At 39.7% G+C, this 15,807-nt stretch overlaps 1 protein-coding gene across 2 annotated transcripts in view; it reads right to left on the bottom strand.

Moving 5' to 3' along the window:
* Window positions 1–3,417: 3,417 nt before the first annotated feature.
* LOC116048374 (obg-like ATPase 1) overlaps window positions 3,418–15,807 on the bottom strand; it is a 54,300-nt gene continuing 41,910 nt past the window's right edge. For both annotated transcript variants that reach the window (XM_036003883.1, XM_031297472.2), the window contains 4 exons: window positions 10,317–10,457; window positions 9,670–9,766; window positions 5,885–6,007; window positions 3,418–3,886 (listed from right to left, as the gene is read on the bottom strand). In XM_036003883.1, coding sequence (XP_035859776.1) covers window positions 3,785–3,886; window positions 5,885–6,007; window positions 9,670–9,766; window positions 10,317–10,457 — 463 coding nt within the window. In that variant the 3' untranslated portion in view covers window positions 3,418–3,784. The remainder of the gene's footprint in view (window positions 3,887–5,884; window positions 6,008–9,669; window positions 9,767–10,316; window positions 10,458–15,807) is intronic.

Genomic DNA, 15,807 nt, shown 5'->3' with positions numbered 1-15,807 from the left:
TTTAAATGCAAGAGCCTCTTCTCTTTAACTTCTAGGAGTGGACATTCTTCAGAGCAGAAATGTGAAAGATAAGAGGAGTAACAGAGTGAGTCCATAATGGCTTTGACTGTTTCATATTAACATATTGACAGTCATTTTCATGATGGCCAGTCCAAGAGAGAGTGACCCCACAGAGAGAAACTGCCCTGCTGGAAGCACCTCGAGGGACAGTGTAAATGGGACCTGAGAGAGAATTGAAACTGGTGCAGCACGGAGAAATGTGGATGGAATATCAAATGTGTGTTATAGACTTTAACTCTGAAGCACCTGAGAAAGAAACAATCATACTGTTCTTTGTTTGAGTAACTGAGAATGTACCTGTTAAACATACAGTAAGAGGTGCATGATAGGTTTTCATAATAATTATTACTGTGGAAGTTCAACATCTTTTTTAACATATGGATGTAAAATATGTATATAGTACATAAACAATTATTAGACAACAAACATACACTTTACTGTATATACTATACAGAATCATTGTTGTAAACAGGGTTTGAGGTCTGGTTGAAGTGTGTATTACAAGCATGGCAGTGCAAAGGACTCTGAATAAATATGGTATATAATACACTTTTCTATGTACAGATGAGATAATGTTTGTTGAGAAGTAAATTTACATTCAGTGACCAGTTAATTAGGTACACCTGTACAATCAAATCCAATCCAATACAACTGTTCTGCCATTAAATCCACTTTTATAATGTTGTTTTGTGTAGTTAAATTATATGTTTTAACATTGAGGTGGTGTTGTTGTACTGGACAGCATTATATTCAGAAGTGCATCTAAGTTTCTGCTTCCTCTATAGTGCAGTACAACACCTTTAACTTTGACCTCAGTAATAAACATATAATTGAACAGCCTACTTAGACTAACAATAAAAAGTTAACATACAGTTACAGTATGTATTACAGGGTTATTGCATAGAAGTTGTTTTTGACTATCACATGGCTGGTTTAATTGTGTGAGCGTTATGGCACGAGTAAAGAAACATTTAGAAAATATAGTTTTAATGCTTAAATAGTATTTTGCTGCATTTTGTGTGCACACTTAAAAGACTAAACATGTTCCAAAAATGCTATAATACCACAGGTAACCATTAAAAGTAGTTCAGACACATGCAATGAGAACTGCAGATGTGTTTTATCACTCTGACAGAGATGGCAATAAATCAAAAAACATTGTTTCAGTACAACACAGATGAGAGGAAATTGTTGCATAAACTCATAAATGAACATGAAGTGTTATTTTAGTCAAATTCTGATTCTATATTGATTTCATGGCTGTTAGTATATAGTGCATGTGTCAGACTGAGGAGTCCTACAATAGCAATAATTACAACATGGCAACACTTTTATTGTCATCCAAAACAGAGATAATCTCCTCTCTGTAATGATATGATACAATGCCTTTACAATAACCATTGAATTTCCCAACACAATCCCTTGTGCATTGTAACTGCTCTGAAAAGTGGTGTTGTTATTTATATGTTTATTTGTTATAACTCATACATTCCTTTTTTAAATTCTTCAAAGGTCTTTGGTGTGCATGTGATTTACAACAGCAGGCCATGGTCGGTTTTCCTGGGTGTGTGTGTTTGAAAGCGAGCTTTCCACTCTGTGCCCTTCTTGGTTTGATGCCACTGTGGTTTGCCTTGGAGCAGAGTGGCACCGCTTGATTGATGGTGCTGACAGAACATTTGTACCAACAGAGAATCTGTCACATTTCTGGACTTGTTTTTATTACTTAGAGGTTAGACCAGTTAGACTGCTTTAACAATCCACCTACGTCACCTGATAATGTTTATGAATACTTGCATACACATTAACTGGTGCTTATGTTTGTGTGAATACTTTGAAATGTGTTCCATGGTGTCACGACAGAAAGGACACTGAATGACTTTATAATTCATTAATTCTTGCCTCTCCTGTGACAGCAAAATTCTTAGTATCCAACCCCGAAATAGTTGAGGACGTATAGAACTAGAGACTTTGTTATGGTGTTTGTTCCTATACAACATCTGCATGATTCGAAATAGCTTTATTACTCGCTCTGAGAAGATTTATTGTCACTTTATGAAAAACAAAATAGTCCACGACCCAGACCACTGGGAACAACTCATCAATCCCTGGGCCTCAAAACTACAGAAGATGAATAATCTTCTATGTGGGGTTTAGGTTGGCCAACACCACCACCACCCTGAGAGGAATGCAAAAACAGTTTTGTCTCAAGCCCTTATTGTGCTCTCCAGAGGATCTGTATGGTTTCACTTAGAAAACAGTGAGCCAAAAACAGCCTGTTGTATAGAAGATATAAGTGTATGAGAGCTGTAAATGTTAGTAGCAGCGACTTCCTTGGTCTGCTCCATGAAATATCTTTAAGTGATTAAAATCAGTGGTTAATGCTAAAGTTACCAAGCAAAGTACGCTTATTGTTATTTCATACGCGTTGTCATCCGTCACAATAAACACTATCCTATATTTTGCCACTGATCTCAAACCTTAAAGACTATAATCCACCTTATTTCCATGACAAACACTGTTCTTTGTAGTGCTAGCAGAGACACGGTTCCTTTCTAAAACTTGGATATGCAATACTATCTCTGTGAAATGACCATTTTTATTCAATCTTTTTGTTCCCATCAAAAGGGCATTTTGTTCTCTGCAGTCTTAATGGTTACACGATATTCACCAAAGCACTGCTGATCTACAGCTCTTTGTTCGGACTCCCACAGAGAATACAATCTTACTTTGGAGCACTGCGGCTGCAGCCATACAATTCCATCAGCATAAACGCTTCACAAACACTTACACACAAAGTATAGGGGCGAGAAAAACACTACTTCAGACAACAGGAATCGTTTTCTGGTTGTGGATTGTGTCACCTTCTATTTTCATACTATACAGAATATTATAAAATGTGGACTTTTTGTGGAAAATTTGGTTTGACTGAATATTTTTTTTTATTTATTTGTAGGTGTGTATTTGCCTTCATTGCTCAGGGACAGGAAAAAAACTGTAAACATAACAAGGATGCTATTTTTGTCAATATTTGAGGATTGTAGCGGAGTACTGCAGGGACAGCTAAAGAGAGGACACACGTATTCATCAATCATAAATGAAATGGAAATTTAAAATGAAAGGTTACCTCAATCACTTTACAAATAGTCATTTAAACTGACCAGTTCTTTTGGCCGAAACACCTGCATGTGCCCTTCTAAAATCAGCATCACTTAACAGATTTAATTATAATTGTCCCCTCTATGCTACAGTCAATGTCAGCTGTGTTTTTTAATTCTCTAATCAGTGGTCGGCAGGACCGCTATCACCATCCCCATGCAGCTTCCCACTCAATACAGACATCCCAAAACACACACAGACTGGTTTTGTCAAATGTTTTATTGAGTGTAGACATCTGGGCTACTGTAAAACATGCATTATCTGCAGAAGGGGGAGAAGAGCAGGTGGCATTGTCCCTGCTGTCAGCTGTGTCAGTGCTGGCACCCGTGATGGAGATTAATGAGGTATCTGGAGAGTAATATGCTCCTTCAAATGCTGCTACGATTTGAAGTGGGGGCCGATCCTGATCTTAAATAGCAAAGCTGTCAGAGTTTACTGAACCTGTGCTTTGGATCAGAGGGGGGATTTGATCCTACAGAAAGTGAATGTGGCAGTGGGTATCAGGCCAAAGAGAAAAAGGGGGTAACAAGCACAAGTCAGTTACGTAAACAAATAGATTGTTCTTGTGTCACTTTTTCTTTGGTGCATTTGGTGCGTTGAACTTGAAAAAAATGATGTCTCCATCTTCAACAACGTAGTTTCTCCCCTGTTGTCTGTATTTCCCTGCCGCCTGTAAGATAACAAAGAAAAAACTAATTAACAATAGAGCACATTGTGAATAATAATTGGAAATAATAGTTCAGTATACAATCTATTTTATCACCTACAAATACTTTACTTTACTCCAATTGCAAATGTCATATTCTCGCCCTTTCGCTCTCGCTCGCTCGCATGCACGCGCACGCACACACACACACACACACACACACATCCATGTTTTCTTCACACACACACACACACACACACACACTAGGTAAATAATTAATAAATAATAAATAATTCTTCTGCCCATTTCAGTTTCATGTGCACGAGCACAAAATGTTAATAAGTCTTTGATTACAGCACTATCAAACTTCTCAAGGAAACAAAATAAGTTCTAACATTTCTTTTGTATACAGTAAGTGTTTGTTCTCCTTCCCGGCAAACTCAAAAATAATTGACTTGAAGTGCTAATACGGACAGGTTTATGCATTCTGGTTCTGCACAGCGCACAATTAATTAGATAAATCAATGTCCCTTTAAAGGCTCAGGAGACCATTTAATCCAAGCTCAATACCACCAGAAACACTGGATGGAGAGGGAGACAGGAAAAAAAATCAATGTCTATTTGTGATTCCTGAGTATGTATTAAACCAGACACGTCTAACTGGTTCATTTGCACTTGAAAGCAGCCATCTGGAGCAGCAAGCTTGGCTTAAGCAGATATGATTACTAATAATGTGATATCCCCGTAAACTGGCCCTATTCAGACAGCCTATTCCCACAACTGGCATTAAATAGGACAGACTTTAATGTCACAGTCAGAAACGCTCCATGTTCTTATGAGGCCCAAAAAGGGATTAGTAAGAGAGCATGCAGTAAGGACCTGACACTCAGATCTCAACCTCGGATAACAATGGTGGAACTCTCCAGAGACTCACATGTTTCACCCTCTGTTTGCAGCTTACGATGGGTGTGGACAATACACTGCTGCTGCATTAAATTCTAAATACTTATTAAAAAGGCTTGAATAATAAAGAGATTTAAATGTTTTCATAGTGCTTCCTTTCCACACTGGTCTCTGCACGTCCTGTGTGTCACCATAATTACATTAGTTGAGTCTGTAAATGGGCACATGGAGTTGATGATGCAATAGTGAGACTGTAACATCATGGCTTACTTTACTGCTGCTGTCACACAAATGTCACACATAGCGAGGTTTAAGTCACTTCTGCTTTCATTTAATTAACTGAGGATTCAATTTGTTGTCTGTACAGAAATTAAAGTATAAAAAAGAGCATCTTTGATATAAAAGGCATCCTACAGCGTTGATTAAAGGATTATTAACTATGTACCTTCAATTGCAGTTTGCTAAAAAGAAACAAAATGAATGCCAAAACTAAAACATTTGTAGTAGAAAGGAGAAGTATTTTGCAAAGTACTTGCTGTAATTGGCGCCCAGTTATTGTCTTTACAAATTCACCATGAAATCAGTTATTACATTTGACAACAACCCACACTACAGTTAAAAGGTGAAAAACAAACACTGGCCATCATGAAAATAAGATATGCATGTTACATTTCTGTGCTACCCATCCATGAAACAGGCCTTATTTGAGGAATTTCACACTTTATTTAACTTGCCGCTTTATATCACTGTCACATGCCTACAGTGGATTGGGGATTTGGCAACAGAGAGCTCTAAGCTAACAGCGCACTCTATAGATCTGATAAATGCCTGGTGAGGTGACGAAGTGCTACCTCTGAGCGACTGTGCTGAGCCACGAGCAAGAGCTGCCATCAACCAGTTAAGACACATTGTGATAAAGATATGCACAGCTGGAGCAGAATGGCAGTGTTTAGAGCCAGAATCAGTCGGCTTGTCAGGAGTGGTGCTGGAGTGTGTGCAGTAATTTCTTCCCCTGAGTAAAGGTGAAGAGCAGTTTTCAGTAGGAGCTGTGTGGTGACTGTCAACTCCACTGATCACAGGAGACTTCCCCTCATCTCCTCTGGCACCCTGACTGCTCACCTTGACAGCGCTCTCACTGCCTTCCTCTTTAAAATCCTGGAATTTCATTACTTCTGCCATAATGAAGCCCTTCTCAAAGTCGGTGTGGATCTTCCCCGCAGCCTGTGGAGCCTTAGTTCCTTTCTGTCACGAGGAAGGAAAAGAGAGGACAAATGAATTGTTTGGAGAAGATGGATTACAGCATGCGAGCGACATGGTGTTTGATAGGGTGATAGCGTTGTGAGCATCACTTGGAGGTGTTTTCAGTCAGGGTATTCTTGCCTCAGTCCTGATTTCTGGACAGCTTTCCACTCGGCTGTGCTCTGCTAGGGCAGTCTGGACACCGATAAGGACCCAGCACTGCTATCAATGCCTTCTGATTCCCATTCCGTGGTGGTATTGATTTCTGTCCAAGCAATCTTGCCTCATTGTGGGTCGCTGCTCGGCTCTCTGGTCATGATAGCAAGAAGACCCAGTGTTGCAGTGAGAGGCCAGGGTGGTATAGGCCTCATTGCTTTAGGCCTTACTATTTTGGCACAGCAGAGTTTGGTCACTGAAATTCATTTCAAACCTTCAATAATGTAAAAATGTCTTTGAATGATGATTTTATATCCAAAACATTAATTTAGAGGTGCCCCTAAAGCTATTTCAGATGCCAATTCACAAAACACCAAATAACAATTTAATAGCTTTATAAATTCTTTGTACCTTGAATACTCTTTAAAACTCTATAAGACACACAAATGGTGACTGATAAAATGTGCAATTTATATGCACTGAAATAATGCAAGGCGGAAATGACAAATGACCCAAATAAGTGACGTGGATGCTGTGTATCATTATGACTCCTGCCTGTCGACCTGCTCGCTCTCTCTCTCTCTCTCTCTCTCTGCTCTGCAGCTCTGTGCTCAGGAACTGTTGAGCAGTTTTAATTATGTATATAATCAGGTTGGGGTCAACATATTTCATGCCAAAAGAATGATGCGTATTTAATGACTCTAATACATTACCATCTCTTTGCAATCTCATTGACGGAGTGCTTGTGAGTTTAACTACCATTAATCAGCATCAAGGTTTGTCTATCTGGAGAAAAATAGATTAAGGGAGGGATTTTTTTTTCTTCATATGGAGCATTACAAGAGATCCACATTGTCCTAGTTAAGAGCTATGCAGAGCAGGCTGATAGATAATGGTCACCTCGAGGCTGCCTAATAAAGCATGTTAAAGGACTTAGGAACACGACATTACTGAGTGTAGTTTTTACAATGCAAGATGTATTGGCTTAATATAGTTACTCACTGATGCTTACCTGACTAAATGCCCCTCAAACACAATCAAGGCTGGATATAATCAGTTATGTCGACGAGGACAAGCGTGTTTTTGAGGATGCCTTTGAAGTGTTTCACGACTTTTTTTGTAAATAGCGAGGACATGCTGAGACGAGTGTGTGCATAAACCCGGTGATGTCACCTGACTAAAATGTAATGTGTCCTGTGTAAAAAAAGAAAAGAAAAAGGAAGTGAGCTCACCTTCCCCTCTGGCCTGTACAGTCTGAGAAGCCATCTTAAAAACATTTACCAAATGGTTTCTGTTAACAAACTTGCGTGGACATGTTTCATATAATTTGCAACATTACATTTAATATTCATATAATTCAAATAATAATCAAATTAGTCTTTTTGAAGGGGTCTGTTTCTTAAATAGAAGTTTCATATTCATGTGAAGTACAGCACTAAATAATTATCTGATCCAGTCAGTGGCAAAAGAATACGGACAATTTGCTGCACAGAAATAAAATTTGCATTTCTGATCAAAATATGAATATTTTTCAGCATGGGGCGTCCTGTTGGCAGGAGATCTGAGGCTAATACTGTATAACTGTGATGTCCTGTGTTCATATCTGACCAGAAGGGGTTTGTTTCTCTTGCTTTCTTAACTTCCTGTTTCTCTTCTTTGTAAACAAAGTAATAAAAACAACACCCTGAAATAATCTTTAAAAAAGAAAACACAGTATGGGTTACTGAGTCTGTATTTTGTTACGTTTTGCAACATAACACCAAAATATCAGATGATGTGATGAATTCCTGTATTGTCACTACATATTGACTCTAAACCTGAAACATAAACACAGTTTGGCAGTTTGGCAACATAGAGATCTGTTATTCATATTTTGACCTTCCAACACCAAAAGACTGGAAATGTCCTACGATATAATAGCTGGAAATGAAGTTTAACACATGTCAAAAGGGATTTATAGTGAAACAAATTTTTTTTTTTCTTGTGCTTTGTTTTAGTGTCAAATCCCTGGATCTATAATTGGTGTTCAGACTCAGAGCTCATATTCCAGCTAGTGTTGTCCCGCCGTGTTTACCTCAGAGGTGGGGCTCCTTTATACATCAATCTATTTTGCACTTCAGGAAAATTAAATGAAATTGTCTACAGTAAAATGTTTGATTTGGTGGTGATTATCTAGTTTATAATAAAATAAGCTGTAATGATGTTCATCCATCCACCACTAAGACCACTAAAATTGATGTATCATTATCTATAGATATTTTTCAACCGGATGCTTGTTCTTAAAAGTTCTTTACTTTTGAAGAGAATAACAAGAAAACAGGTAGAGAGCTTAAAAAGATCTATTGGCTTTTTAAACATCTTGTAAAAACGGTTGTGTCCTGTCGAAGATATATAATGCCCAACACAAAAACAGCTTCTCGTGCCCTGTAAGTTAAAACATAATGTCAATTTTAGAGAATTTAAAAGCAGTATCTGCAATGATAACCCACTGCTTTTCTCTCATTGCTGCTTGTAAATAAACGTAGTTTGTAGCAGCCTATTCAACAAAGAAATTGCACAGACACAACCTGGAGAATTTCCTGATTATTTGCTATTCAAATGTGAAAGCTGAAGTAGCTCACATTCAGGGAATAAAGCCTTAATGATCTGCTTGGCAACAAGTTCTTTGAATAGATGTCATTGTGGAAAATTGCAATGTTTTTTGAAAATGGTCATCCAAGTTATGATTATGGGATTGAAAGTAAAAAAGTGAAAAGTTTGATTTCAAATGGATGATTACGTACGACAGGATACAACCCAAATCTTTAGTTTTCAAAATGTTTCTCAAAAAGTGACACTGCACTGTTTTTTAATGTCTACATGAACCTATAATGTGTAACTCCTGACCAGTGAAATACCATATTATATCTGCCCTCTATCCCTCTATTTTCTCAAGAAGAAAAACATATTTCTTTACACAGTACCAGCATGCAAAGCCAGCATCTGTATTGATGTAAATCCTGTGATCCTGTTGCACAAAGCTCTTGGCCGGCCGGGCTCAGTAAACTGAAACACACAGGGAGGAGGAGCCCCCTGCAAGGCCCACAAACAGTCGAATGAAAAGCGACATCAATTTTGGCACAGACAACCTCCGTCACACAGATTAGGCAGGCACAATGCACAGGCTCCTTATCTCCAGCGGCAGGAGGAGGGCAGGCAGATCTGCACAGGATGGAAACATTCTCATGGACGTAATGGGCAAAATCAATTGTTGCCCTCCTCAATCAATGTAGCCCCCACTTTCACTGTTCAGCAGCTCACCAGTAATTGAAGTTATCCTTGGCCTGTAATGACTAGCTAAAGCACAACCATGACAAAGTTGAAAGTGTGTGATATCAGTGAGGGTGCCAGCAGGGTGGAACGTGGGACACTGTGTGTATTCGTTCATTTGTGTGTGTGTGTGTGTGTGTGTGTGTGTGTGTGTGTGTGTGTGTGTGTGTGGGTGTGTACAGCAGGCAGCAGGCTCTTACCCGAATGGTCCATGCACGGACCTCATCTGGTCCAGCAGTGAAGAAGTACTCCAGCAGCAGGGCTGCGTAGCCTGCCTTGATGATTTTGCTCAGGGCGCTGGTGGAAAGAAATTTCAGTTTAAATCGAGGGGTCTGAACTGTTTAAGTATTATTTATTGCCACTGATGCCGAGACAAAGTTCACTTCAGTGGCAAGGCCCCATTCATTTCAATATATACTCATTAAGTGAATAAGATGGGTCACTTTGTTTCACATAAGACATTCAACTCTCCAATGGTTTCTTTGATTAATTAGAAAGCTTGTAGACTCATTTAGAAATTTTAAGAATTCAACCCGATGCCTCGTTCTGCACCAAGAGAAAAAAAAAAACATCTGCTGTCACAATTTTTCTCTCCATAGAGGTTTTCACACGAGAACAATACACCCAAAATGCCCAAGTTATAATTATACCTACAGATGACAGATGACAGTTAAAAACTTAATTTAGAGGAAAACCCTTTGACTGAGTTGTTCAGTAAGAAGAGGAATCCTTTGCTTTATAATGGTAATTACTCTGCCATTTATTATTCTATCAGCACATGCAATTAAAGGAGTGCATGGAGGACACAGCTGATAATAAAGTGTGGGGAGACTGAATGCTAATTAACCTCTGCGTCTTGTGCTCTGTGCAGTGCTGCTGCCTCTCCTCTTCACTCTTGTCCTGTAGCTGGCTCTCCAGGGCGCTGCTGAAGGGGATGACCATGGCTCCGGGGTCATGACTGTCCACCCACTCCTTGATTTTCACCAACCTGGTAAAAATCAGCAGCCACAAAACCAGTTGGAGGACTTGATTAACATGAAAGTATTTGTTATCTGCTGGTATATTCATATTCATGAGAGCAGCTGAACAAACGAGTGTTTGCAGGAGACTGCAGTCCAAAGGTGGCATTTCTTTTTCTTTTTTTAAGATTATTTTTTGGGCATTTTAGGCCCTTATTTGTATAGAACAGCTTAGACTTGAAAGGGGAGAGAGAGGGGGAATGACATGCAGCAAAGGGCCGCAGGTCAGAACCGAACCCACGGCCGCCGCATTGAGAAGCGAACCTCTGCATATAGGCGCCCGCTCCACCAGGTGAGCTACCCAGGCGAGCTACCCAGGCGCCCCAAAGGTGGCATTTCTTATAAGGATTTTGACTTTGTTTCCATAAAAGTTTTCAACTAAACATTTTCACTTGACATGTGCTTATACGAAAGGGCATAGATCCACAAAGATGATTTTGTATGCGGTAAAGAAATGGACTGGAAATGTGAAAAATGAAACATGATTTGAGAAAATACTTGAAAAAAAGTTGATTTGTATTAGTGAATAAGATTAAAAGGACTTCATTACAAATTAAGTATTGTAAGACAATACTTAACTAATTGTAAGAGGACCATGCCTCATGTTTTAGAAGCTGATCATATCTTTAGTATGAAAAATAATCTGCAAAGTAACTGTAGCTGTAAAATAAATGTATTGGAGTAAAAAGTACAACATTTCCCTCTGAAACCTATGGAGTAGAAATATCAAGTAGTACAATATGGAAATTCTAGTACCTCAGAATTGTACTTAAGTACTGTAATTGAGTACATGTACTAGTAACTTTCCATCCAGTTCATAGCTTTTGCTTAATATTTACTATAACAGACAGTTTATTCACCCCAGCTAAACATGTACCATAATGCCATGAAGGAGAAGAAAAAACGAACCGCTAAGTGTCTCCTTACTCATAAATGCCTTTGTCATTCTCTTTACCACCTGAGTGTTTTCTTTCTTATTGTCTTCCAGTGCAGCAGGACACCTGACATTGCAGGACAAAGATAGCTTCACACTTAATGGTAACTCTCAGTCAGGACAATACAAGGGGTTAGGGCAATTATGAGATTAGAACCACAAGCTCTAAGGCTGGGATTGGACAGGTCTCAAAAAACAGCATCACAGAAATCCATTTTCACACGGTGGCCCTGACAGAGCTCCTAGGCTGGATTGATTCTAAAGGGTCCCTGTCATTATCTGTAATGCTAGTTTCCTGTTTAAAGCCCATAAGAATCAAAGACTGGGAGGGACCGACCACCTCAATACCACATCTATTCCAATAACAATGTCCCTGCTTTATCACCTACAGCACCATATCACTGCTCCAATGATTATCAATATACAATATATGACAGGGAGAGCCCAGTTTTTGCTTTGATTGGGTGTTTTTCCCAACAAGCTAGAATAACACTACAGGGTAAATTCGAAATACCTCATATGCTACTTTGTCTGTTCAGATGCACATCTATTAAGAGCAGTAACCTAATATTTCCATGTGGAGCTGACGTTTGACTGCCACCGCAATAAGGTAGTCGCCAATGTCTCACCAATAAAAGACAGAAAAATAAAACACATTTAGTCAAAGCCAAAAAAGCTGAAAAAGGAGATGGCGGGCGCTCCAATAGGGGAAAAAAATCCAACCTGAGATAATAACAGCTGTAGTTTGTCACTTTTAGCAGCACAGCTGTCTATTTGGTGGCACATTATTTGCATTCCTCAGGTATTGCGTACTCTACAGGCGGCTGAATAATGATTCACAAATCACTCTCTCCACACCAGTCAAGGGCTGTGATCCTTTGAATAGACCATTGTACCTGAGACTGTAATTGGTGAAGACTTGACAGAGCTGAGCCAAGCCAGCCAAGTAACAAAAAGGCTCTTGGTAGAAGGCTGAGGGGTGATTTTAATAATGCGAAGGCGAGACAGAGAACGTGAGCAGCAAATGAGCATGGGGGTCTCTGGGTCCTTGCACTGAGTGACACAGGACCAGACAAACACCTTGCCACAAGAACATGAAACTCCCCCTTCCCTCAATTCCAGAAACAACGTACTGTCAATTAAGAGCTTTGATGCTCCGTCAACATGGCTCCCAAAACCGATTGTGTCAACTTCACCGCTGTCTACTGATGCCACTTTGCAATTTGTATTTATGTCCTTTCCAATTATTTGTCTGAAATTGTATGTGCATGTGTAAATTGGGAAATGTTTATGTAAAACATGCTGCAGATGTTTTTTTTATTATCTTTCAGGCATTCAAGAAATTCTAAATCATAAGGGTCTTCATGTAAATCTGTATTTCAGAGAAAATCAAAGTGTTTTCTATACATCAAGGACTGTTAACAGTTAAATCCGCACAATGGCATAATATCAGTATCTCCTCTCTTTAAAATTGACTTTTTAATGCAGCATCCTCATCTTTGAAAATTGGAAATACTCTATGTGGATTTGTGAACTTCCATAATATAAATAATATATTTGTTCATGTAAAACATTTAGAAGGGTTTTACAAGTCTAAGCTACAAAAAGAAAAAGAAATCTGTGAGCGAGATTGTGTGTGTGTGTGTGTGTGTGTCTTGTCAGTCTCCCATTATGTCCCAGCACTGAGTGCCATCTCTCACTGCTCGCTAATAGAAAGATTCAGCACTTTCTGGTCTTGATATCCCTCTCTGAACAAATGATGCCTGAAATTTTTATTCTTTTTATAATGGAATTCCAATGGCCTTTGCTGCAAACCAAGTGGAAATTTTTGCATATCAAGTGGGGAAAATTAAATGTTAACCACGTTTTAATGTGATTAAGGGTGACAGGGACATTATTTCTGCTAATCATTCACCAGCTTGAAGGCTCAAACAAAGCTAAGGAACAAGCCATGTTTGTGCTCTTCCTGCTGCTCTCGATTCAAAGAGAAAAATAGTTCTCTATTCAAACTTTTGCAAATCTAAAACATTTTTTTGTTTGTTTATGTTAACTGATAAAAAACAAGGCACTATAAAGCAATATCTGTTTATCTTACACCTAGATAAATATGCCATATTTGTTCTAAGCTTAAGATTTGATGCATGTTGTATTTACAATACATCCAATTTAAAGCACAATGTAAAATGAGGGTAAAAAAACAAAAACAATTGGAGCTTCCACAACAGGCTGGCTCTGAATGGAGATGTCCCGCAGGGGGCCACCCTCTGGGGCTAGTCTATTTGTCTTTTTGTGTGGGAATCCTAAGGGGGGAATAATTCCTGTGTTTCTCGATGCCTGGGGCTTCCCTGGGCTTTGTCACAGCTTTGATCTGCTTAAAAGGCTCAGGAGGGGAAAACAATGGGAGTTTCTAAAGTACAGGGGCAGCTACCTGAGACAATGACTTGGGCCTGTGTCTGACATACATTCATACAGGTTGGCTTTATTAGCAGCGCTTAGCCAGGTAAGCCTGTAAAAGGTGGGCCATCACCTCCAGTTTGAGTACTCCTTTCAAATGCAATTGAATGGTGACGAAACTAGAGAATAATCCACTACCTGCATCCACCATAGCTTCATCACTGACACACCCAACCTGGTGAGTGATGAAGAGATCAGCGACAGGCGTCTGGGCAGGCAGGTTTAGCTAATTTAAGAACACTGGCCAGGTGTGCCCAGTTACAGCAATGGCACCTCAGCTGCACACAGTACCAAGGCAAAGGGCGCTGGGGCCGCCCCAACCAGCCATATGTGTTACTGGCAGCTGCTGGCTTATATGCCAGGCACAGACTCATCAAGTCATAAACCTGGGGTCCCTTCTGTTTTGCTGGTCCCCAGTTGCAGGGACGAGCATCCTAGAGAGTTAGGATGCTGCGCAACACAGCACATACAAACCCCCTCCTTCTTCCTTCCTCTGTGAAGGGAGACAGATATGAGAGGTATGAGCTCATGGTGGCTTTTGAGGCTTGGAAGTTGGGGGCTCTGTGGGAAGCTTTTCATCCTCCCAGCGGTGAGCTCCTGAGCAACAAGAGTGCAGACGCTCTCTGCTCCCTATGGCCATGGCTGGATTGAAAGGCATTACACATCAGTCTCTGAGAAGGAGATCTCACACACACACACACACACACACACACACACACACACACACACACACACACACACACACACAATCTCCAATACTGTGAACTTCTTTCAGCCTTCAAAGAAATCACACAGGCTGGAGGAAACAGAACCCAGCGCAGGCACAATGGGAGCAGCTTTAATTAAGAGCATCATCTCACATCATATCTTAAACAAACCTCGAGGCTGTGCTGGTAACAAGCTTTTTTGAACAACTTTTTCTTTGATAACTACACCCATTAAATTTTTTAAAGACAAGACTTGTGACTTTAAATGTTTGCACATGATAGATAAAACCCTAAAAACCCATCTCCCCTAGTTTACGATGGTTGTTGAGAACACATTATCAAAGCTATGGCCTTGTTTAAGGGTATTTGTGAGAGGGGGGTGACAAAAAGGCAAACATTTGAAATTCAAACAGTAACCCAAAGGAGTACATTCAAAATCACCCAAAATAATTCTCTATATGGGGTATCCATGCTGTCATTCACAGCAGTTGACTGGGCGAGAGAAAATAAGGGGGCTGTGGTAGAGTGGGGGGAGTCATCAAGATGTGACAATCGTGACAAGAGCAGGCAAAGTGTAGCGCCGAAGAACACCACACGGATTTCTCCATCTCTTTTTTTCCCCCAGGATGACAGCTTAATGTCTACCACATGCAATATTTATTCTCATCGTGTGTCAGACTGTCTAGCTGTCCTAGGGAGTACAAAGAATGCCACTTATTAGAATAAAAGCAGAAGGAAGGTAATCAAGGACATATGTAACATCAGCCAATCATGTCCCCTTCCAATCCCACATATTTTTTTCCTCCCCCATTCATAACATTTCAACAATAATCCTGATAATAAGCATTTAGGAGCTGTATGTGGCAACACTAAATTCATTTATTTGTCTCATTAGAGCTGCCGAGACCGCAGGCAACTCACTGTGGGATGTGTGTTCAGGCTTAACCTTATCACAATGATAATAAAAAGCACAGCTCAACAAAGCCAAAGCTATCAAAATGTATCATTAGACAGACTTGAAACTCACAGACATTTCTTTTTATGTCTGCAATGCCAAACATTGGCTTTGCAGGAAAACAATTCCCAGGGCGCCTTCAGAAGAAAGCGAGCATGTTGCACTGCTACAGAGGTGTCTACATACAGTACACGAACTGCAGGAGATTCACTCAGCATTAGTGTACTTGGCTTAAGCATGATAAATGAGGGGAAAGTGACAATCGCTAT

This window comes from Sander lucioperca, chromosome 8 (assembly GCF_008315115.2).
Source record: "Sander lucioperca isolate FBNREF2018 chromosome 8, SLUC_FBN_1.2, whole genome shotgun sequence".
NCBI classification, from domain to species: Eukaryota; Metazoa; Chordata; class Actinopteri; order Perciformes; family Percidae; genus Sander; species Sander lucioperca.
Note: the sequence above shows the minus strand (reverse complement) of the source record. Positions and strands in the feature narration are given on the sequence as shown.